This window comes from Alosa pseudoharengus, unplaced genomic scaffold (assembly GCF_046254945.1).
Source record: "Alosa pseudoharengus isolate Yale_2024_CS ecotype anadromous, Long Island Sound unplaced genomic scaffold, YU_APseudo_1.1 YU_APseudo_1.1_scf_21, whole genome shotgun sequence".
NCBI classification, from domain to species: Eukaryota; Metazoa; Chordata; class Actinopteri; order Clupeiformes; family Clupeidae; genus Alosa; species Alosa pseudoharengus.
This window is the reverse complement of record NW_027468674.1, coordinates 33,246,377-33,270,860: the sequence shown is the minus strand read 5'-3', so window position 1 is coordinate 33,270,860 and position 24,484 is coordinate 33,246,377. Positions and strand designations below refer to the sequence as shown.

General features: G+C 43.0%; 2 protein-coding genes across 2 annotated transcripts; both read right to left on the bottom strand.

Moving 5' to 3' along the window:
* Positions 1–620: 620 nt before the first annotated feature.
* fam53b (family with sequence similarity 53 member B) lies at positions 621–18,100 on the bottom strand. The gene is made up of 5 exons (XM_076298686.1): positions 17,932–18,100; positions 12,249–12,486; positions 11,530–11,584; positions 7,971–8,764; positions 621–2,068 (listed from the first exon to the last, which is right to left on the bottom strand). Exons 2-5 carry the CDS (start codon positions 12,336–12,338, stop codon positions 1,727–1,729), a joined length of 1,281 nt encoding a protein of 426 aa, XP_076154801.1. The 5' UTR covers positions 12,339–12,486; positions 17,932–18,100; the 3' UTR covers positions 621–1,726.
* A 3,068-nt stretch (positions 18,101–21,168) lies between these two features.
* Positions 21,169–24,054, bottom strand: hpdl (4-hydroxyphenylpyruvate dioxygenase-like). Its single transcript, XM_076299050.1, has 5 exons — positions 23,339–24,054; positions 23,056–23,222; positions 22,801–22,952; positions 22,454–22,572; positions 21,169–22,187 (listed from the first exon to the last, which is right to left on the bottom strand). Exons 1-5 carry the CDS (start codon positions 24,052–24,054, stop codon positions 21,989–21,991), a joined length of 1,353 nt encoding a protein of 450 aa, XP_076155165.1. The 3' UTR covers positions 21,169–21,988.
* Positions 24,055–24,484: the final 430 nt, after the last annotated feature.

Genomic DNA, 24,484 nt, shown 5'->3' with positions numbered 1-24,484 from the left:
AAACAATCTTACCAAACGTCTTTCAGATTTTCTGCAGAGTTTGGTGTGTGCATAAATCCCCTTCAACCCCAAAGGTCAGAGAACCCATTAATTGCGGTATATCGGTCATGCCCGCTCTTTGCTAGGCCTACTTGTGAGATTCCTACTGTGTGTGCTGCCTGTGCAATAATGTTTTGGGGTGTCACAAAGAGGTCGAGTAAGAAAGTGAGGAAATGTGTAGGCTTTTAATCACATTATTATGACCATTAAATGTAGGCCTATGCTATTTTGCATGCTAAAATCTGATTCATCACAAGTAAATAAAGAATGGGAACGCAGGTTGGATAATTATATTCTTAGTGTTAATTCCCCTGTATGTCCTGCTGGTGACCTCAGTACCTGTTAAGACGCTCTTAGCCAGTAACGAGAACTCTGATCACTCGTAGATCTAGCCTACGAGGGTTTTCACAACGCTCTTAAGCTACGATGGTTTCGGGAAACAGTCGGCAAACCTTAAGAGGGACTTTACGACCAGGCTTACTATGCTTTCAGGAAACCCGGTCCAGATCTAGGCCAAATCAATATTTGTAACCACTTCCCCCTTCATCTGACTGCCCAAACTAAACATACAAAACAGGCAGTTTTACAAACACATTTACAATGGTGTTTATTATGTAACAATATATATGTACACTTTACTTTTGATGTTATAAACTGTATTTAGAAAATAAAATAAAACTCTATTAGCTTGTTCCAACAGTGGAGGTGAATGATAAAAGACAGCCTGATATTACTGGTGAAATGTGAAGCCCATTTATTTTGCACACAAATATGTTTGTGTGTATGCCTGTGTGTATGCTTAGATGCCTACATGCATCTTATTTTTGACAATCACATCAAACAAACAATCTCAGTGCTATGTCAACAGATTTCTCCAAACAGCTCATCATCTGCCTGCATACTTCTGGAGGAATCGTCATATAAACCTCATTCTCTCCACACCCAGTATGCAAGCTGTTCAGGCTAAAGGAGGCCGCCAGAGTGTGCACACGGAGACACACACACACACACACACACACACGGACACGGACACACACACACACACACTCATAAAGGAAGAAACCACTTTACTGCTGAAGGGCCAGTGGGTGTGGTGGGTTTTGCTTAACTTTCTGATTTAGGAAATATTCTCCTGTGTGCACTTCCCATCACTTGAGAACACCCTCACTGCTGGAAACATTGGGGACAGCCAGATAAAATGAGCTCAAGTCTTTGTGGACCCCCCATAAAAACGAGACACATTTTAGAAGAATCCCTGGAAAGCTTCTCCTGGCCATGACTGCTGGAGGGGTCTTCAGCAACACACACTCACACACACCCCCACACACACACACACACACTCCCTCTCTCTCTTGCCCACACACACACACACACACACACACACACATGACCAGCCTTTACATAAATGGGCCTACATATCCCATACTCAGCCACCTCCCTTCTCCTGTCCCCATATGAGTAGAGTAAAGCAAGCACCTGGTCCCTAGAAGTCACACAGCCAGGGCAAGAACACAGTTAACCCCCTGGGCCCTGGCTAATGCAGTTTACTACCCCAACGTCAAGTCAAGTCCTGCACATTCAAGTGTTGAAGTCCCCACTGCCCCAAGAACTCATGCCAATGAGTCTTCGACTGTCCAAGGTCCCTCTTGGTCAAAGTAGAACATCATGAGTCCGTCACTCCGCCTTGTCAGTTCCTCTCAATTTGCTCAATGTCCAACTCTCCACCCAGCTGATATACATCGCGCCTACTCTCGCACAACCCCGCCCACAAGGGCTCACGCTCCTTCCCATTGGTCGTCCCTGAGTTCAGGTGCCCACAGCCAGGTGGGTCTGCGTCCTGGTCGTCAGCAGAGGAGTCATCCTCCGCATGGCACTGCCCCTCTGAGCGGCAGCGAGGTTCCTCGCCCTGGTCGCCCACCGAGGCGAAGGCGGTCTCGTACTGGTGGCTACTGCTCAGCGTGGGCGGGACAGGGCTCGCGTCCTCCCCAGTGATCCCAGGGCAGCTCAGGCTGTGGAAGTTCCGAAGTTTCTGCAAAGAAAAGAGAAAAGACACAGGTCAGTATGGTATGTATTTATGTACATTTCCAATAATGTTATACAGAAACTATTAGGGGCTATTTCAAGAGTCAAATTCTTCTATGACTCCGTCTCAAGACTGAAAGTTTCCATGCATACTGTAACACTGAAGTGTGATAGTATATTTTTTACTACCATATTTCTCTTGAGACTCAATCAGGACGATGCAAGTCAGAATCCAGGCTTTATTCTTTTCAATGAGGGGCCTAGTGCCCCTCAAGGGAGAAAAGTAACTTCTTCTCTGACTAACAGAGACCATATTTAAAGTTACACACAAAGAAGGAGTGACCTCTAGGTCCAACCCAGTTTGAATATGCAATAGAAAGGGAGGATGAGGATTAGGCCTTCATCAGGTCTGGTCAGCTTCTATTATCTTTTAATTAAAACTACCCCCTTTCCTGGGAAGTCCTTCAGAGGCTTGGACACATGCTGTTCTACAAACATTCACACCTTGGTGATGGGCAAAAGGCATAAACAATGGATACACTGCATACAGACCAAAGACACACACACAGGGTACACATGGGTACACAATCACAAATGACCATAAGAACTATACAGTCTTCAAGTCATAAAGACTTGAATCATTAAACCATTCACATAAAATATGAATACAAAATATTCCCTTCAAGTGCAAAATCCCCTGGAGAGAACGTAGAGCTCCAGTTGGTTTAAGTGGTAAGGCGCCTTCCTCCTTCTACAAAACCCACAGCCTATATGAGGAACAGCTGAGAGAGTGGTTTCTTGTCCGAACCTCTAGTATGAGGACTGACCTCAAACATAATACACAACCCCACCCTACAAAACTTGGCTAATCGCTAATCACTGTGAAACACTCATTTTGTTTGATGATTCTATTCGAAACTAGCATTTCTAGTCATAGTCACTATGCAATATACATGGGAATTACAACGTTTGAAAGGCCTTTCAGTAATGTCCAAGATAAACATACAGTAAATCAACAAATCTGAGCGCTGGGAGTCTTTAAACTCTCCACTCAAATCATCACACAGTGAGCTACTTAATGACGACACAGAACACACAACTATAAGACAATGTAGTAAAGCAAAACTGTAACAAAACAGTGAATCATGACACCCCCATAAGAAATAACCTTTCCTTTTAGGGTATGGATTTCCTTTAATGACAAAACCCAAGGCCAAGTTGCCATGGGAACAAAACATTTGCTTGGTAGTATTTTCTTCCCGCTCTCGTTGTTTGAGACGTTGTCCAGAACAATGTGCCCCGTGCTTCATTTGAGCACAATGTGGGGCGGCGGTGTGCCACCCCAGCGGGCTGGACTGTCCTGCCAGGCGGAGCGGAGCGCATGATGCAGCGTGGCGGAGCCGGGAGCATCTCATTAATCACTCATTTACATACAGCCACCACAATGGTGCTCCTGCCTCTCCGCCGCTTGACCAGGACCCTGGGGTTACACGGGCAGGACAAAAGGGGGAAGGTCAGATGTGTTCAGATATCTACAGTTGTTTGAGACAACTGCTGGGGGACTTAAGTTTGGAGTATGTGAACTTGGACTCACTTTCTCACACACACACGGCTTGGATAACTGACATCAGCCAGCCACGGCCCTGGCCTTGCACTCCCCCAGTGCAGAACAATGAGCGCATACATCTGGGCTGCTGTGTGAAATGTGCAGCCCCATTCCCACAGCGCACTGCAGCGTGCCCGCCTGCCTGCCTGCCTGCCTGGGGGCCCCAGCATACAGCAGCTGGCGTGAGCCACGCCGTGGCCACGGAGAATGGAGAGGGCCCCTGCAGATTAGCCAGGACAGCATGGACAGAACAACTGCCACTCGAGGCTCTATAGAGTAAGGAGCGGGGGGGATTGGGGGGGGGGCTCTGCCCCCACTGATAAAACACACGCACATTGTGCGCCTGTTATGTAATAATGCAAAGAGGGGTCTCGCACACAGCTTGGCACTCTAAGCCCTCCTCAGACACGCTGAGGCTGAGAGAGAGAGAGAGAGAAAGAGAGAGAGAGAAAGAGAGAGAAAGAAGGAAAGAAAGAGAGAGAGAGAGAGAGAGAGAGAGAGAGAGAGAGAGAGAGAGAGAAAGAGAGAGAAAGAAGGAAAGAAAGAGAGAGAGAGAGAGAGAAAGAGAGAGAGAGAGAGAGAAGGAAAGAAAGATAGAGAGAGAGAGAAAGAGAGAGAGAGAAAGAGAGAGAGAGAAGGAAAGAAAGAGAGAGAGAGAGAGAGAGAGAGAGAGAGAGAGAGAGAGAGAGAGAGAGAGAGAGAGAGAGAGAGACACACACACAACACACGCACGCAGCAGGGCGACAGACCGACAGGAGAGGCCTGTGAATGAGCAGGGGGGGGGGGGGGGGAAGGGAGAGAAGTGAAAACTGGTGATCTGTATTAGGCCTCTCTCTCCCTCCCTCGGGTAGCGGCTGGCCGGGGCCACATTCTGAGCAGCCCCACGTCAAAGAGGCCCCTCTGTATGGTTTGGCACTACCAAATATTTCCCTCACTATTTGCTCAGCCCTGCTGGCCCATTAGGTGTGGGAATCTGCAGAGACCTCCACCATCTGGTATTACTACCATATTTGGTTTGCCATTTGTATAACTTAGTAACTTCATAGGCACCATGGAAATGAAAGCAAGGGTGGTACGGAGCTGTACATCTGAGCTTTACCACTTGCTGACTAACTGGACTGGCTCTCACCATCCACACCACACCAGCACAACCTTCCTCCTAGACAATAAGCCATCCCACTCAACATACAGAATGAAGACGCTGAGATCCATCCTGGTTCATCTGAATAAGACCCAGTTAAGTTCAGATGCACTTGGTCCAGCTGGCAGAGACAAGTCCCTCATACTCATCCCTCACATTAGCCTAAAAGTGTGACAGTCGTCTAACAATGATTAAATAAAACTGATCATTAAACGGTGCCAAGATCTACCCAAATCACAAAAATGACCATTTAAAAGGTAAATCACTGCAACACCTGAGAAAGAACTGGTATGAGAACCATTATGAGTGATGAACACAGAGGTAAAATAAGCAGTTTTATTTTTAAAAACCTGTATTTTGGGTCAAGCCTTAGTTGTACAGTTAATCACTGCAACAACACCTGAGAAAGAACTGGTATGAGAACCATTATCAGCTCATAATTCTAGTGCAACATAGTCTAGGGATTGGACAAGGGAAGCATATCGGAAATGTGATGCAGTGTGTGGGTAGCTTCAAACAAATTCCGGCTGATTGCCAATACAGACACTGACATACACATCTTTTTTATTTCATGGGAAAGAACAGGCATGGGGGAAGAGATAAAAAGGTGTCATATTTAGACCAATTATATTTGGATCTCAAGCAGGACAACATTCCAGCCCAGTGCCCCAGCACAAAGCAGAGGCAGCGCCACAAGAAGAGCTCACACACGCACACGCACACGCACACGCACACACACACACACACACAGGTAGCCGAACAATCAGCAGGAAAAGCGTCAGCCCCACACGAGAGAGACCTCAGAAGTCCTGCAGCGGGAACGCATTGTTGCCGTGCCACTGGAATGCTTTTGTGTACGCGAGCTTGGCAGTGGCCGTCTCGCTAGGGGCTGGAGCGTTTCAAAGTGTAGGTGTTCTGAGTCGCCGCAGACTGTTTGTTAAGACACCACTGAACTCTGGGTGACTTCCTAGCGTGGGCCATGGCCAGCTCTGTTTATAGCTCTGATTGCTGGGAGCACAAAATTACGGTATTGCGTGAGAGCATGGCTGCCAGTAAAGGGTGTGTGTTTGGCAATGTGACGTGCATGCCATGTTCTGGAGTGCATGTGAAACGGAGATGAAGCTGGTAAAGATTGTATTAATAATAATAATAATAATAATAATAATATCATCATCAACATTATCAACAACAGCTTTCAAAGAGGTGCATTGTTCACAGGAAGAGTATTATTAAAGTTAAAGTTTTTAGAAATGTCTCTTCAAAAGGAAGTTTTAAAATCCTTGCTCTTGCTCAGCTATGCCCGTCCTTCAGTCACAACAATGATAAAAACAACTGCTGTGTCCTGTCAACAATAAAAAAGTTATACACTACCATGCTTATGGCTGCAATAATTATTGACCTGACCCAGTTGCTGGGTTTATAGCAGCCTCTCTGCCAGGCCCTCTAGGTTAATGTGCAGGAGTTCCCATCCCAGCTAGGCATCTGTGGTGTGCCAGCACAAACAACACTCAGTGGACCTTTCCAAAGAGGTACATTCTGTCCATGGAGCTGATGGGTTGAAGCCATAGGGGACTCCAACACTGGCGCACATTTGGAAACTCAAATGCACAGCTGCACATGATTATTTCCAAGCTCCCCGCTCGGAGGGGTTGTGCTCTAAACCGCCACCTGCTGACCAGAGCCAAGGGAAAAACCTTCATTTCTCCCACTCCTGTGGGTGGGTGGGGGGGGGGGGGGAGGAAAATCTGTGTATTTTCGAGGAATTAAGCCATGGGCCAGATCGCCATCAGCTGTAATGAAACATGGCTTTCAAAGAAATAAGAGGGAATCAGCCTGGGGAGAGCAAAGGAGAGGGGAAAGGGAGTGGGGCGCTGCTGCTCAGAGTTCACAAGGCAAGCTGGCTTTGAATTGGGAAACAAAAACACAAGGCCTGCCCTTTTTTCACAGAGGAAGCCAAAAGGGAGAATCAGTCAGGGCCAGTGAGGCGATTAGATACATGTACTTGTATGCAAACACCTTTTGAAGGCTGCAGAAAAGAGCGGTTATGTGCCAGCGGCGGCCGGTCAAAGAGAGTCGGACAACACTGGCCTGGGCTGCCACACCAGACAGACACGTCTCACACGCGGGCTGCCTCAACGCACCATCTGTTTCCTCTCGCCTGTTGCCAAGCTCCACATCTGAGGAGTGCCTCGTGTTCCTACTCTACTTTTCCTTCCAGCGCCGCTATATCTGTATGTGTGTGTGTGTGTGTGTGTGTGTGTATGTGTGTGTGTGTGTGTGTGTGTGTGTGTGTACACAATCAGAAAAATGCTACATAGAAGGGATCTGTGTGAAAACACGTGCGTCACAGTAAGCGATGGGTAACAAAAGTAGCGTTAGCATGCTGTGCGTGTGTATGATTCTACAGTGAGAGATGAAATGGTAGCCTCAGCATGGTCCAGCACAGCCATGATATGGGCAGAGCAGCAGGAGTTTGGGGCTGTTAAATCCATTTTGGGGGGAGACTCTGCTCAGTGACCCAGAACGTCTCATCCCTCATTAGGAGCTCCTGGAGCGTGGCGAGAACAGAGGAGCAAACGGAGTCTTCGGCCAAACAGACAGTAAGCCAAACTGACAACAGGCTGCAAGACGCACTCAGCCTTGCTATGGACACAGGGCCTAAAATGGTGCGAATGGCACACACTGAAGACACAGTAAAGTAGGTTAACCAGCTGGAGAGAGCAGCTTCAATTTGGGAACAGGTGTTATCTGAGACAGTTACACACTGTTAGTTGGCAGTATCTGCACAGGAGATTTGACTTGCACACTACAAAAGAAAGGAGGGGGAATGAAACATGGCCTTCTAACAGGGGCAGCCTAATCTGAACTTGGTTCAGCCAAGGACAAGGAAGTGAGGAACACAGAGGTAAAATAAGCTGACTGAAAACCAAAAAAAAAAAACAATTTTGGGTCAAGCCTTAGCTGTACAAATTCAGGGACAGAGCCATACCGAGTAAGTATATAGAGTTAGCTGATCTGTTTCAAACATGGCTTATTTGGTCTGCTTGTTCAACTCTCTGCCAGGCCCTCTCAATTAACGTGCGCCACAACAAGGCCACTCCATCAGTATATACTACATCCCCACCCCATGTAAGAAGAGGGCATCGAGCCCGAGATTCTCACCTGCGTCATCTTGGCCAGGTCCAGAGAGGGCCTCTGCTTGTGAGAGTCGGCTGGCCGGCGGCGCTTGACTCCAATCTTCTTGTCATTCAGAACGCAGGGTTGGGAGCGGCTGCGTGCCAGGCCACTCTGCCCGCTGCGGCGGCCCAACTCCGGGGTGGAGTCTGAGGAGGAGCAGGCCTCGACGCGGCCCTGGGGCTCTGGGAGGCAGATCTGCTCGTGAGAGAGGTAGAGTGGGCAGGGTGGCTTGGAGGGCGAGGAGGAGGAGGAGGACGGGGAGGTGGGGGAGGCCAGGAGGCCCGTGAAGGCCGAGGGAAAGGCGAGGCTGCCGCCGAAGCAGGGCAGCTCCAGGCCATTGGAGCGTGTGGGCAGGCTGAAGCTGGAGCTGCGCTGCATCCCAGGGAAGCTGGACGAGGCTCCAGCCGCCGCGCCCGAGTGCCCAGTCCTCTGGGCCACACTGCCGCCGCTGTGACAGCGCCGCTTCTCCACCGCCGTCCAGACGCGCGAGCCCTGGGGTCGCCACGGAGAGCGGCAGCCAGCGGCCAGCTCGTCGGAGCAGGAGAGGGAGCGACACTGGCGCTTGCTGGGCGGGGCGGTAGAGAGCGCGTGCGCAGGGCTACTTTCGCTCAGACTCAGATCCTGGAGCAGGTTGCTGATGGTGCCGGAGGTGCCCCAGGGGGTAGCGGTCAGGCTCTGGCAGCTCTCAGGAAGGGCGTCCCACAGGCTCTCCAGGCTGGAGCCCACTGGCCGCTGCTGGATGCCACAGCCCCTGCCCATCTCACACCACCTGCTTGACTCTGAGAGCACACACACACACACAGGGGAAGAAAAAAAGGATGAAATGATTGAACATTAATGACTTCAATTACATTTGCAATACATATTTTAACCTGTTTTTTTAACGATGGCCTGATAAGATGAACAAACTCCTTTGTCAATTACGTATCACAATGTAAGGATCAAGCTGGTCTTCATTCAGCTGGTGTCAAGCAGTGGTCAGACAAAAAAAGCAGGAATTACTAGCTCCTACAGAAGGCTGTTTTTCACTGCAGGGATGCTTCAGGGCAGCCCACACTTTTGTGTGTGTTCTGACCGCAGGACCTCTTTAAGTATAGTTCTCGGGAGTAATTCTGTGTGGCCCTGAAACTACTGGGTGGTGCTTCGAGTGATGATGGATGGCATTAATTGGTTGAGTGGAAGACAACAAGTGCCATTTTTTAAAACCAGCACAAATATGTTCTACTATATCTTGATTACATTGATCGCAGCTTATGAAGTACCATGAAAATCCATACATTTGCTTCCCAATAATAATAACGATAATAATAATAACGATAATAATAGCGATAATAATCGGAGAACGGCTGGATGAACTGGAGAAAGGTTAAAATCAATTGCTTAACTCAAGGGGAGGTGGAAAATGAGTGTAATTCCCCAAATGGTGGAATATCCCTTTAACATAGGAAAGATCTGCACACGCACACACATGCATGAACACACACACGCACGCGCGCACACACACACACACATACACACACACACAAATGTTCTAATTGATGTCACTAGTCAAAACATACACAGACACAAAGAGGAACATCATTGCAACCTTCATATTTGGTGAAGTGTCACCTAGTGAGTATCATTGTCACAGTGTAAAACGTCAGGAAGTGAGAAAGTGTTTCCAATGTATAAAACTTGCAAAAGCAAATTGCACACATATCAGATATATGCTTCGACACTTGCACCACATGTGAGTGCATTGTTGGTTTCCGAAATGGTACGGGTCGCGGAGCCACACGTGCTTGGGCCAGTCATGACCGATTGCGGCTATAATTTTGGTTGTTCTCACTCACACTTTGTTAGCTAAAAGGGAGCTAAAGGCTAACTGCTCTAACCAACTTCCAGTGAATTATGCTAAGCTAGGCTAATGGTGTCAGATTGGGTTATTGCACAGAGAAGAGAAGGGAATGTATCCTCTTATCTAACTCTGGGTTAGATGGCAAATAAGCTTACTTCCCAAAATGTTGCCGTGTTCCTTTAAGCAGAACCTTGCTTATGTGTGTTGGCCATTTTATTGGTTAATTGCTAGCAATGCAGGCTTTGACATAGCGTTAGTGACTAGTTATCTAACTTGTTTTGGCACTGAATCACCCTTACCTGACTCAGTTAATCCCGCCTTCCACCTTGACACCACCTCAAGCACTACTTAGAACAGGCTGGCCAAAGGATAAAGGTGAGGCCAGAAACCCGGGGACAATAGCCCTGAGGAAGCCTCGCAGAGGCACAAGAGGTGACAATGGGGAAGCCATTAGCCTCCATATGCCTTAATTCACCTGACTTTGGCCCAACAGTGAGTGGCTACTATGTAAGGTTAGGAAAAGTTCTTGGCTCATGACTGCACAAATGCACCATTTCTCTCTCAATTCTCTCATTGTCTGGCTACAGGGCATCATCTGCTTATGCAAGTATAGAAAGCTTTAAATCTAAAAGCTTTAACTTTGAGACCCTAATGAACCTGAGATCTAAAAACGTAGGCTTAAAAGACAGAAGTAGCATGAACAAAACCTTGTCAACAAAACGTCAAGTAACATCCAGCTGCAAGACACGCAAGCAAAGCATTGGGGTCTTTTTCTGAAGGTAAACAAATCTATGTCTGAAGAATACAAGACTCTTATTTCAGTCTTTTCAGGAAAGGAGTACAAAGCGCAACAAAGTCTGGCCCTCTACAGACAACAGCTGCCTTTCAACACAGCCAACAGCCTCACAAGCTGTTCAGGGAACATTTCAATAGCCTTTAATTACATAGTAAAGGAAGGAGAAAAGGAGAATCAACTGAGTCGAATCAAGATGGGATGACGAGAGAGACAGCATGAAAAGTGAACAAAGAGAACAGGAAGACCGTAAACAAGAAAAACATTTTCACCTGGAAGATTTTTTAATCATCTACTGGACAGATAATTTTGCGGTCACAGCTACACTGAAGTTAAAGTAAGTAAAATGGCAAAACAGATAACAGATATTGCAATACTCATGGAAAGGTTAAAAGGTGAGCATGTAGGAGATGCATACCAGAATAAAAACCTTAGTGCCAGAAAAAAACTGGTTAAATTACATAACTTTTCATTGGTTGAGGCTAGCCTGGTGCTGCCATTCCACATTAAGTGCATTCATTGAGGGTTGAATATCTCAAGTTGGGGACACTGCTACCAAACCCAAATGAAAGTGAGGGTGAGCCTGTAGAGATCTGAGCAGTAGCATATTTCCCTCCATATTACCAAAACTTGATCCACGTCATTTCTATTTTAAGAGATTGTAACTTGGGCATGTCTTTCTGATAAGAGCAACTTTGTTGAGGAACTGGAATTCTCAGTCAACTCAACCACTCCTTACAGTTCATTGTGGTCCAGAAAACTCAAAGCTAGTCAGGCTAGGGTTAGCATTAAAAGGGCAGAAAGTATCATATTAATGTCCCCCTTTCCCTGAAGCCTTTTCTATGCAACATTTAGGTAAAGAAAGATCTGTCAGGTGTGCCAACCACCCACCTCTTCAGACAAGTACTTACCCATGATTCCACAGGAGAAGAGAGCTGCCCCCTGGCTCATGGTCACTGGCTCACACTGTAAAGAAACAACAAAAGGAAGTGTGCCTCCTCAACACTACACTTGGACAAACACAGACACACAGCAACCCTTCAGGCAAACGTCAGTTCTGTACAATTCACAATGAGGCAGGAAACCGATCACTCCCCTCCTCCCCACCAACAGCAGCAGCCATGCCAGCAGAGATGGGTCATGTAGACCACAAACAAATCAGCTGTCTGTGCATGTCAACGAGCTAGCAAGCCAGATGCTAGAGAGAGGGGAGGGGGGTTCGGGGCCTTCACCAAACAAGCTGAGGAAACTCTACTGGCAAAGACATTCAGTCTTATCTGAAGCTCACGTTTAAGAGGAACTCTCGAATGACTTTAACCCAGATAATGTGAGACAAGCACTGGTCAGATTTGCGGGGAAATTTTTGTCATTCAGTTTTCATTCTGTTCTCATGAGTCATGCTAGCCTGGTCCAGGGTAAAAGCCACAGAGTTTCTTTACAGAGGAAATAACTGGACTGAAGACTATTTCGATGACAAACCCTTTCTGATAACAATTTGACACTTTTACAATACCTTATTTACAGCTTAAATGTCCTCTCTATCAAAACAGAAATGAGGATGTAACTTTCCTTCCTAAACTTTACAACAGTGATTAGAGGTTCCTATTTAAAATATTTAAACAAAGCTTACCAGCTCGAAGTTTGAATCTTTGGATGTTACATCATCAGCTCCCTTCTTTTCCAGTGTTTTAGCTTGAATAATCACCATGACAACACACATCTTTGCCACAGTCCGATCCAGTGCAGAGCTGACCCATCAGAGCCCATCTTTAATGGAGGCACTGAGATACAGGCACACACTAGATGTCCATCAATGCAAATGTTTCTGTCAAGTTCCTCTGAAATGTTCTTCAGGGCTCTGCAGGAGTCTGTGGAGATAAGACAAGGGCTTTAGGCTTTCTTTTGTTTGACCCAGAGAGCAGGAGGCAAGCCGCCGGGACAGCGGGGGAAGTGTGGCTGCAGTGCCCAGAGTCTGACCTCCCCACCGCCTGAGGAATTCTTCTCCACTCTCCCTCCTTTTGTCTGGCAGCATATACACAGAACCCTTTCAGTAATCAGTGTGTACACGCACGCACGCACACACTGTGAGCACACATACACATACACACAGACACACTGACACACAGACACAGGAAAGGACAGAAGAAAACACAATTCTAGAAAAAAGAAAAAAAAAAAACACTGATATTGTAGGTTACAACAGCACTAAATTCTGCGCAGACAGAGTGCTCGTTCTCTTCCTGTGTATTCATGGCCCAAAACTTGCAATCTGCCAATTACAGCAGATGTGTCCACTCTTTAACCTTTCCCAATTCCCTCTTGTATTGCAACCTCCAGAGCTAGGGTTAGTATGGAAATCTGACCTTTTGGATGATCAAACATCATACCGAAGACAAGAAACCATTCAGGCTGCTAGGCTAGGCTACATGAAGCTACATCAACACCACTTACCAGTAATCCCCCCCATTATATTTCAGCTAACTACACGCCACCATGGCCTTCATAGTTAAATGAAGGCCATGGTGGCGTGTAGTTAACTGAAATATAAATAGGTGTGGCGATAAGAATCATTCACTGGAAACTGGGATGACTAGTCCAACAGTTCCATATTGAAGAGCAGACGTCAAGCAAAGAAAACAGGAAGAAAACCTTTTCCAAGGCATTAGTAACTTATCTACTTTTAACCGATGTAGACGCACAGTGAAGTGATAAGGCTGCTTTGACTACACTGTGGAGTGCTTTAGAAAAGTCTAATCGTCACTTCCTAACTTCAGGAGCACCGGACCACCAAGAAAGTTTTGTCTAACACACAGCTGAGCCCTGTGGTATAAAGCTTCACCGGGCACACACCTGCCCAATGCTGTTCACCCACATGACCTCATAAAATCATTCAATTCCCAAAGGAGTCACTAGCCTATGACCTGTAGATGGATGCTACAATACAGGGTCTCATTCTCAGTTGAGACAGAGCACAAAGCCAACACTGGAGAGCTAATAAGCAAGATTTACTGTAGGCCAAACCATTGCCACTGCTGATAGGATTAAGGGTGTGCAGCTACCATATCATGCACCGCGTGATGCTAATGATCAAGCCTGAAATCCTCTCCCTCTGATTTGTCCACATGCCATGTTATGCTACACACCAACAAGATCATGCTATTGATGGGAGCAAGACCCAGCAGAACTAGAGCACTGAAATCTGTTCAATGCAGATGAATGGGCAACCTTGGCAGTTCCTCTCCACTCTCACACTTGTATCAGTTTCTGGAAGAAGAGGTGCTCAACAACTTGAATAACAAATGCACCCAATGTTGCTACATTGTAAAAAGTATCAAGATACACAAGTTTTTAGGTCAACAAGATCCGTTTGATCAAGGTACAGTATCTCATCTCCAAGGATATGTCAATGCTGAAGAGCAATTTCATTTTTCTTAAGAAAATGTCTACAAACACAATGAACCAATGTCTACAATGAGCCAATTAAACTGAATTCTCATCCCATGACTATATGCCTCAGCAAACAAGTTTCATTTCAATCCTACCTACAATTCTATGAGGTCACAGTGACCTTGGCCTTTGACCACCAAAATCCAATCAGTTCATTCTTGAGTGAGTCCATGTGAACATTTGGGGTGAATTTTAAGAATTGTCCTTGAGGCGTTCCTGATATATAGTGCTCACTTGCGAGTCAAGAACTTGAGGCTAAAGTGACCTTTTTCCTTTAACCAACCAATTCTAATCAGATAATCTTTGAGTCCTAGTGAATGCTTGAACAAAATCTTCAGCAAATTAAAGTCACAGTGACCTTGACTTTTGGCTTTTGACCACCAAAATCTAATCAATTCATATTTTTAGACCAAGTGATTGTGCTAGCCTAAATGTAGAGGAATTCTCTTACTTTAAAACACAGAAAACTTCTTGCTGAAATAGCTGACATTGCAAGGACTTTTGTGCCGTTGATGCTCTGCTGTCCAATCATGCATGCCTATTTATTTTCCCGAACCAATCCTGCTGCTGTACTGTAGGGCATAAAGTGTCCCTTCAACCACTGTCTTCACATCAGCTGGCATCAATCTCAGATTGGCCAATCACAAGAAAAAACATGCATATCTGGCCACCTCAGCCTATTTGCTAACTATGCACATGAGAGTTAGAGAGGCTTGTGGCACAATGGTTAAAACAGTCTGGAGGTACAAATTAATTAGTTAAAAGGTATTGTACCCTATGGCTGTCAGTCACCATCATTTCACTTCATTTATGTATGACAGTGTATTGACCAAACCTATGCAGGCCTAGGCTACAACCAACGAAGGGCCGATCTAAACCTCTATCAAACAAAGGCTGACATTGTTTTCTGATATTCAAATAGCAGAATATTTATACGAAATGCAAGTTCTATAAAAAAAAGGAATGGTTTTCTCTGTTAACACCAGCTTATGGGTAATCTATGTCAGTCAGAGCTAGTATGACAGTTTTTTCATGTAGACAAACAGTGTGGTATATTGGATAGCATAAATACCCATGTATAGGTACCACATCCAAGTATTAGCCTAATGGCAAGACTACTAAAGTTTACAAAATCAATGTAACCTGTGGTTAAATAGTCAGGAAATCAGGTGAAGTCTGCCAATACTGTGGCAATAACATGAAGCAAACAATCAGGATGGTGACTACAACCAGAGGTTGAGTGTTTTAGCACACCCTCAAAATGGATAGTCCTAGACAAACTTGTACTGGTGTTTAAAGACAAGAACAATTATTTGAATACCCATCGATATGCAGATGGCAGCGCAAAGGGTTTGAGGGTTTTCAAAAAACACTTTGAGTCTTGAGGGCTTTGAAACCACAGAGCCGGCAGTATGCGAGCATAGGGTGGGGGATAGTTCACCAGTGGATTCACAAGTAGGCAGCTGCCCCAGCCACTTACCATAAACACAAAGGCCCAGCCGGCCTGCTCCTCTTAAACCAGCTTGTCAAGGGAGAGGCCTTACTTTTTCAGAGGGAAGTGCTGATTTAGAGGCAGGCCATGTTCACCCAGTCCATGCATCCACCACTGTATAACAGGGCATAAGGACATGCATGTTGTGCTGCAGACAAAGTCCTTTAACAGCATGTGACTTTTGTTCCAGCAAACCCTTGTTCCATTTGGGATTGCTTGCACGCCAACAGACGGCCTGTTAAATTGTTACCAGGCAATAAGAAGCTTTTGCACGAAACCGAAGGCTGTGCCACCACAGCCACAAGTATGTAACAAAGGGTGAAAGATGGAGAAAGAAGTGCAAGACAATTTCAAATAATCTCAAAGGGCAATTAGGTGTGAGGTATAAGATGGGAAGCATAATAGCTGAGGACCTTAGTACTTTCTTCATAAACATGACATTCTTTCAATGTGATTGACATCACATTGTGGATGTAAAATGTTGATTTAGCATTTCTTCAAATAGTAAAACAATGTGTAGATGCAAGGTCAAGTCAGCAGAGAATGCTGTGCCCATATCTCAAAGTGCAGCAAACTGGAAATTACAATGTTGAAATGTGTATTATGTATAGAATATGTAGCCTGATTCCTCAGTGTAGTCTATTTTCATTGTCACCCAGGCGTCCACGTACAAGTTCTCAAACCTTCCTGAAGCAACAAAATGTATTACAGCTTAGAAACAATAGTATCACAATTGTTACACTTGAGACCAGCTTTCACAACTAGCATACCCTACTAAATATTAAGCATGAACAAGGTCAAGGAAGGGGATTAACTAAACACAAACTCAAAATAGTTTGTGCAACATCAGGGCCCATGTACATAATATAGAAGATATCTAATCAACTTCTCAGTTACCCTCTGCGTTTTGGGTATTGCGACCTACAGCTGATCATAAAAATCAATAAATTCCCACACAGGTAGCTTATGCAAAATATAAATGCACAGTTTCTCCAACTAACTTGTGCAGAAATGATGGCCTACATCTCATTGGCAGTCATCAATTCATTACAAAGACACCAGATTGGCAAGACAATTTCCCAAAGTCAGCATGCATACCATCATGTTATGCACAATTGTGTATCACTTATGCACATTATGTAAATGGTCAGTTGTAATTGAACCGAGCTATGCTAAGGTGTGTGAATCAATCCTACCGAAGTACAAGACACTTCTGTAATTATACACCGTGACCGATGCACTTTTGACAATAGTTCAAACTATCGAAACTTCTACTGTACTGCAACTATCTGTACGAAAACTAGCAAATGTCTCTGTTTATGTCCATATTTGGCACTAGTGTACTTTGAGATACTGTCCACACAAATTAAAACCAGTAGTCTAATTAACCTACTGTTCATACCCGATACTACAGTATCAAGGTGAACGCTGAATGGGGGGCCTCGTCTGGCTGAACTACTTAACTAAAACCAAAGTGGGGACTTTTGTCCTTGACGCAGCAGCTTTCCCCATCACAAAGGTGGGTAATTTCCCCCTGATAACCAGAACACCGTCGTTGCCATTGTACTTATTCTATCAAGACATATGGCCTAAACTACATTTTATAACAGTTAATCGATGTCATTAGATACATGCCTAATACTTTTCAGAATCCATTAAATTAAAATGTGTATTCTATGGAAAAAGGGGGGGGGGGGGGGGGGCAACTCAAAAACAAACTTTTGCCATATTATGTGGTCTTCTAAAGCTAGTTGATCTTAAAATCGCATGCTTCTGCAAATAACCAGCGTAAAAGAAAAATGAAGACAAATTCCAAAGGAAAAAGTGCATGGTTTACTTAAGGTTAATGTTGTAGTAAATTAACATTACCTCGACCGTTCTTGTATTCATTCTAGCTTCTACACATTCAAATTTCAGTTAACTCAAATGTTAGATTTAATGTTAACCTTTTTAGCTGATCCAGAATCGATGTTCATTTGCTTATCTAAGAGTGTCATTGCCAGACGAAAATCTGAGTTGGTTAAATAAACTTGAAGACAAACAATGGCTGTTAGCTGGGATAGCCAACTCGGCTAGCTTTTTGAGTTTGTTCAAATGTTTTCCTGGCTAGTTCTGGTCTCAGACAAGTGTTCCAAATCGAGCTAACATCGCCACAAAAATCTCTTCGTGTTACACGCCATCAATAAACAGACTTTTGAGGAGTGTAACAATATTACCAGGGCTTGTTTCGTGTTCTGCATATATTTGTACCAACTAGCTAGTCTTTAATTTTTAGAAACAAGTTCGTTTGCGTTCGCTAGCTACTGTAAGTTAATAATGTTTCCTCTAACTAATGTTAGCTACTTTATCATTTAGTTTAAAGTAAGTTACTCACAAGGATCATGCAGTACATCTCTGTAGAAACAACGTTACCCACAGAGCTGACGTAAATTGCCAATTCACTTCGACAATGCATAACAAAAATCTTGGCAAAATATTCAAGATGTTAAATTCCCCGGACCCCGGTGTGTACACTCTCGCACACGGGGAACTGTGCCACAATCATTTCGCTTGCCCTACATCTACTCGCACTGGGCTGGTGCATGCTTTACATGCACACTTGACCGAACCATTGACTCGCAGGGGAGAACGGAAATATATATTATATTCATTAAATAAAATGTACCCCATCTCAGATATTGGAAAACACCCAAGGACAAATAATATGGATAGAATGAAATTATACATTGTAGTAATAAAGAAAACATATTTTTAGAAATGTTAAGAGAGACACAAAGCCCAATCTATACCCTGATGAGTTTGGAATATTCTGTCAGCCTGAAAAAAGTTTGCTAGCTCATTGAGTAGTTTCAGTACAGTACAGTAGGCCTAAGTTTTGCTTGATGCTTTTGTTGTTGTTTTGATGTACACGATGTTAGCTTTGGTCTTAAACACCTACCAACATCGAATTACTGTTAAAACATTCCTTAATTTAAGCCGATTTACGATTGATAAGCTATATTGAGTTTTTATTAAGGCTCAGGTATATCTTTCAACATATTCATTAAAGGTCCACTGCTTAGTTGAATTTCCCAGTGTCCTGCGTTCTTTTGAACGTAATTGACCGTATGTTATTTGCACACCTATGAAGTAGATCCAATTTGTTAGCTGCAGATCATGGGCCGTTTTGGACCGTGCATTTATTTCTGTGAACCGATGCATGTTGTCCATTATCCTTACATAACTGTTAACTCTATAGAGATAGAAATAGATTTCTGAATGTAGACCTAGGCCTATGTAGACTGTGGCCATTTCAAATTCATCATCATTATTATTATAATTTGTATTATTATTATTATTATTATTATTATTATTATTATTATTATAGCCTATTTATTATTATTATTTTATTTCAAACTCTTCTTGTCAAGTCATTTGTATGCAGCGTTATGGGTGTCTGAATCTGTCTTGATGCTGCTTCTTTCTATTATTAAATTGTTTATGGGTTGATTTCACCTGCCAATGTAGCCTATCATTCCACGAGTCTCAGCCACAGGCAAGAGCAAGAAAGTTTAAAGTTCTTAACATGTCAGATGCAAAACACTCACACACTTTATTTTTAGCATCTCACTCTGTTGCTCTGGCTGACTTCAGAATCCATCTTTTAACACACATTTAATTGTACTGTTGTGGAAGGTGCATGGGTAACAGTGGCAACTGTTTTTACAAATGCAAACACATCAACAGGGCCATTTGAACTGACTGCTGCAAGTAGGCTAATATTAAGGAATTGTATCCAGAATATCACTCAGATTCTACTAAGCCTAATTCTCAACCTTGTGTCATTCTGAATGATTAAAACTATACTATTATAAGCCTATCTTGAGTGTAAATGTATGTTGTTTGCTATGTATCAAGTGTTGAGTTTATAAAATGCACAACTTCATCCAGTCAACTGAAATGCTGAATGACTGAATTAAGGCACACTTATGCATTTGGGTTGGGGTAAGCATAGCTTAGCCCAGGCAGACAGCAAGGTTAATCCAAAGGTAGCATCTGCTGTGACTGTAATCTCTCCCAGGACAAAGTGGAGGAGGTTTACACTGCCCCATAGATAAGAAAAGGAACACTAAGGGTTAGAGGAGCCTCAGTTTTTAGCAAATATAGAATATGGGCAAAGTGCTGACCAAAAAGATTAAATTGGTATATGCAACAACATATTTGTAATATATAATAGATACACGATGCTGATTATTTCCAAGAGAATAATAATGTGAGTGACTGAATGTTTGTTGGATGAAAATGGGGCTTCTATGGTTCAGTCAATACCCTGATCAATAGCAATATTGCAACAATCAATGCAATAGCTCATAGGCAAAACAGTATCCAGTCCTCCTTATGTGACATCACTGTTGATGTCAGCAGAAATGAGAACACTGAACAGACAGCAAAGACAATATGGTGGATACGGCCATAGCCTACCTTGTAAAAAGTTTGAACTGTTTTTGTCTGGTGGACTGCATTGGATGTGCAACAGTTCAATTGATAAAATACACATTTGCTGTTTGTCAGTTTTATCAGTTGGTGAAACAACTATAAGTGCAATAAAATACAAACTTAAATTGAAGTTTGAACTCTTGCTATTAAAACTAATCATACTGAACATACTATTATAAATATATAGTATATATACATTACACAATGTATCTTGGTTCTTGTAAAATGTGTTTAACAATTCAGCTGCACTGAAAAATCTGAGCTCCTTACAACAATCCTCAGTTGCACAGACATCCATTTTGCCCCATCTCGTTTCACCTCCTAAACCCTCATAGTCATTTTCAAGCATTTTACTCTCTGGGTTATCATACACCATCATAAGGCCTTTCAATGAATGCTATTTAGTTCCATCTGGTGGGCAGTTAATGGCATTGCATCTCTTATGTGCATAAGGAGATCCACAGAACTGACAGCCATTGTGGGATAAATCACTAAGATAGATAGATAGATAGATAGATACTTTATTGATCCCCAGGGGAAATTCAACTTAGGGATCAATGAGTGGCCTACATATCTAACAAGTTCATAAACATGAATATTCCCATCAACTGCAAAAATGACATAATAGCCTACTGTAAATGGCTGGTATAGTAATACACTAATACACTTCTGGGTAGCTTTACCTAACTACATTTCTCTGATAGCTTTGCTGTCATTCAACTACTTCCAGTGTGAAGGAATTAGTAGTTTGTAAAAATGTTTTTAAGGTAGCTTCCCCAACATATGCATATCTAATAAACATGACATCTAATAAACATTATTTTTTTTGTATTTAAGAAACCAAGTGCAATGATAAGATGGAAGAACAAGTGCTGCAACAACCACAGTGATTCTCAGAAGCAGCTATTCATTTTACTTCCTACTTCACACTTACTCACTAACTTCATTCTCGACCACTGCGGTCCTCCAAGCATCGGATCGGGTGAAATTGGAGTCAAGACTCAGTCAAGATTATTATGTTAAATGTAAGCTATTTGAGTTGACTTTAAACTGTTGCTTTGGACAAAAGTGTCTGCCAGGTAACATAAACATAAACATTTTGGCGAGTATGGATTAACTGCAGAATGCAATTGACTAAATTAACCTTCATCATTTATTGGAATGAGCTACTACTCAACTGCTCTGGGGCAGTAACAGTTTAGACACAACTGATAACCCCAGGACAATGTACAAACTTAAATATTAAGTTAATATGCTCAAATTGCTGAAGCTCCTTCGGTCTCATTACAATATGGGCTTCTGGTAAAATTATCATTTTATGGAGACTTCATTGTAGATATTACTTTGCTACTTTACAAATCATGTATTATTTAAATAACCTTGCATCCAACATTTACAACTGAATGTGTTAAAATATTAAATATGTATACAAGTAAGAATAAAACAAACAACGCCAATAGAAGGCAAATAGGGCATTCAGTAGTGCAATGCAAACAGTGTATTCAGCATCTTCTTGACAAGTATAGGGTCAATATAACAGCATGTTTGAACGATGGGCATAGTCTTAAGTATAATTAAAGCTAATAATAATAAATAGACTAAATTAATTAGCTAATTTAACACAGAGTCAGCTCAATGCTACCACATGCCACACAATATGTATGGTTCATACACAACAAATTGGCTTGTTGATAGACTTTGCCTGTCATTTAAATTAGGGCCCATTATCTTTTGTTGAGAACAACTACTAAAAAGATTCTTATAAACAGACTTGTATAACACTGCTAAAACAAAAATGCCTTTTGCATAGGACAACTCATATAAAGAACTAGTTGTTTGCAATATATACATTTGAAGGAGTATTTTTTACCTTAAGTGCTTTGTAGCTAATGAGCACAAATGCAATATCAAACCATTCTTTTCCATTCATTCTAAGGTTTTGATGCATTTTAGCATTAACTAGTCTTCAAAGACACATGGTCAGGTTTTTGTTTTTGTGTGTCTTCTTTCTCATTCTCCATATATGCTTGTACTGATCTCCACAAAGCTCTGATATTCCCTTCTCCAAAGCCTGTGGCGCCACGACGCTCAATCAATTCCAGGAAAAAAGTGTCCTCAGCAAAAATGGGCTTGGTAAACACCTGAAGGAGGTATCTGTTGGGAGGATAGAGGCATGGAATAAGAATTCTGGTGGGAATAGAAAAGCCTTAACTCTTTTTCTACAATCATAGATAAGACACGCACTAATTACTTGCATGTAGTGTGGACACTGATGCAAATTATTACATTTCTCCTAAATGGACTATTTCCCCAAAATGCATTATGTAAAAATATGCAGAAATCATAGATGTACAGTGAGTATGGCTCCATGCATACTAGGTTGAGCATCGCATTGTATTTTCTTTTTGCACAAGCCATACCGGTCACTGGATGGCTGAGACATGGCTTCCTTGTCCAAGGCTGTGTCCAGAAGGATGCCGTGTTCTAACAGCATCTGAGGGTCATAACCTGCACTCTCTATTTCATGCTGTTTTCCCACCTGTCACAGAGCAAGACACGAGCCAGCATACATACAGTTTAGTTTTGTGATCACTTACATGACAATCAAAAGTTCATTAAAAGGAAATAAAATATATGATATGTACTATGCAAACAATGTAGTATTAGATTTACTGGAACACATGCGCCTTGCACATACAAGGTTACTCATGTAAGCCTATACCAATTAAACAATCACTTGCTTATGAAACAAGCAAATTAAACACACCTCAGTATAGTAAGTAGGGGGAGGGGAGAAGAACTCTACTCCAGCTTGGGCCATGATATGAGCTGTCCGCACAATATCGGTGGTGTAAAGTCCAATGTGTTGAATGCCTGGACCTCTGTGCTGTTCCAAAAATGTATCTACTTGATTCTTTCCTTGAAAAATAAGGTGATATGAAAATATCTGAAATGACACCTGAACATCCTGTCAAATAAATTCGGTCAACTAACAGCTAATAATAGAAAAGACATAGCCTACCTTGTTCAGGTAGTGACTCTGCAATTACAAACTTGCAATCTGGTTCCACCTTGTCCTTAGAAGGAAGTTTTATTCCAATTTCACTGCATTTCCAGTACTCCATTGCAGTAAGGCGAAGTCCAATACCATCTTGATCAAGGACGTAACCCTCATTCACATCTTCATTGCTGTAAAACATTTAAATTCGGATTTACTCAAACTTAAAATCTTTCTGTCACTCAAACACACGTTCAGGTTATTGATAACATCACAGGACATGCATTTAGCGCGGATGGTCTCATACCTGTCAATAAAGAATCTCTGGAAGCCGAAGTGTTTCTCATACCACTTCATCACTTCAGCAGTGCTCCGTCTGGGACAAGCGTAGGTGATGTGATCAAAATGAGTGATTGGACATAGTGAGTCATTTAAGTTGTGCAATTTACTAGAGGTTACAAGTTCATCAAACTGTGGCAAGAAAATGCCATGGTACTTCGACCTGTCTAGTAGAGTGTGACAGACGTTTCCAACAATAGATTTAATGACGAAGTAAGTAACAGATCCGTTGTCATCATGCACTGTCTTTGGAGACACGAGTATTTGACAGCCTTGGTCGCGAAGTGCATTGAATGACCTCTCGACATTTTCTACTTCGAAACAGACGTTGCACGCGGTGTTGACGGAATAATTTGGGTTGTGGTCGTAGAGAAAACTCAGTTCGTTTAATTCTGAGGTTTTATCACTAAATCTCACACGATTATCCGTCAAATCGTGAAAAAAAGGCACACAAGACAACTCACGGTGACCACCTCGCTCATTCAACTCATGTCCTACTGGATTAGACTTCTCATTTACAAGAAACACCGCCGACCCTCTCCGAAAAGCAAACTGTCCAGATTTCTCAGTTAACCTGGCTGCGAAGAAATCGAACTTAAATTTGGACACAAGGTCATAGGCTATTTTATTCACGTTTGAAACATGCAATGAAATATGGTGCAACCGGCTCATGTAAGCTGCCATTTTCTTGGTGACGTAAAAGGGGGAGTGTCACTGTAAACGCCGAACACCGATCAACTTCAGAAGACATAAAAGTAGCCTACAGACTGAGCCCATTATGGGATAGAGATATTTCAGGTAGGCTATATAGAAACAGAGAGAGAAAAAGAAAGCGTATAGCATTTCATAATCGGAAACGCTTAAGAAAAACTTTAGCCAACTCACAGTTTCATTATCTAATTAATATCCATACAATATGAACCGTTTATACTATAGTTTATAATATATATTCACAAACATAGACTGTACAAATAGTTCACATAAAATTCAGTCACCACAGCGTTGTGCGTGTATCTAAACCAATCAGCATTAAATATTAAATTACCCAATCGGCCGCGTCTGCCAAGTCAGATGATACATGACGTTGGAAGTTCTGGCAAGTCGTTCACAGAAG

Coding starts and splice junctions, on each gene's coding strand:
- hpdl (XM_076299050.1), bottom strand. CDS start 24,054: ATGGCAGCTTACATGAGCCGGTTGCACCATATTTCATTGCATGTTTCA. Junction 23,223..23,338: donor CAGAGATTCTTTATTGACAG/GTATGAGACCAT, acceptor AATGTTTTACAG/CAATGAAGATGTGAATGAGG. Junction 22,573..22,800: donor CCCCTACTTACTATACTGAG/GTGTGTTTAATT, acceptor GCTCTGTGACAG/GTGGGAAAACAGCATGAAAT.
- fam53b (XM_076298686.1), bottom strand. CDS start 12,338: ATGTGTGTTGTCATGGTGATTATTCAAGCTAAAACACTGGAAAAGAAG. Junction 11,585..12,248: donor AAGATTCAAACTTCGAGCTG/GTAAGCTTTGTT, acceptor GTTTCTTTACAG/TGTGAGCCAGTGACCATGAG. Junction 8,765..11,529: donor CTTCTCCTGTGGAATCATGG/GTAAGTACTTGT, acceptor GTGTGCTCTCAG/AGTCAAGCAGGTGGTGTGAG.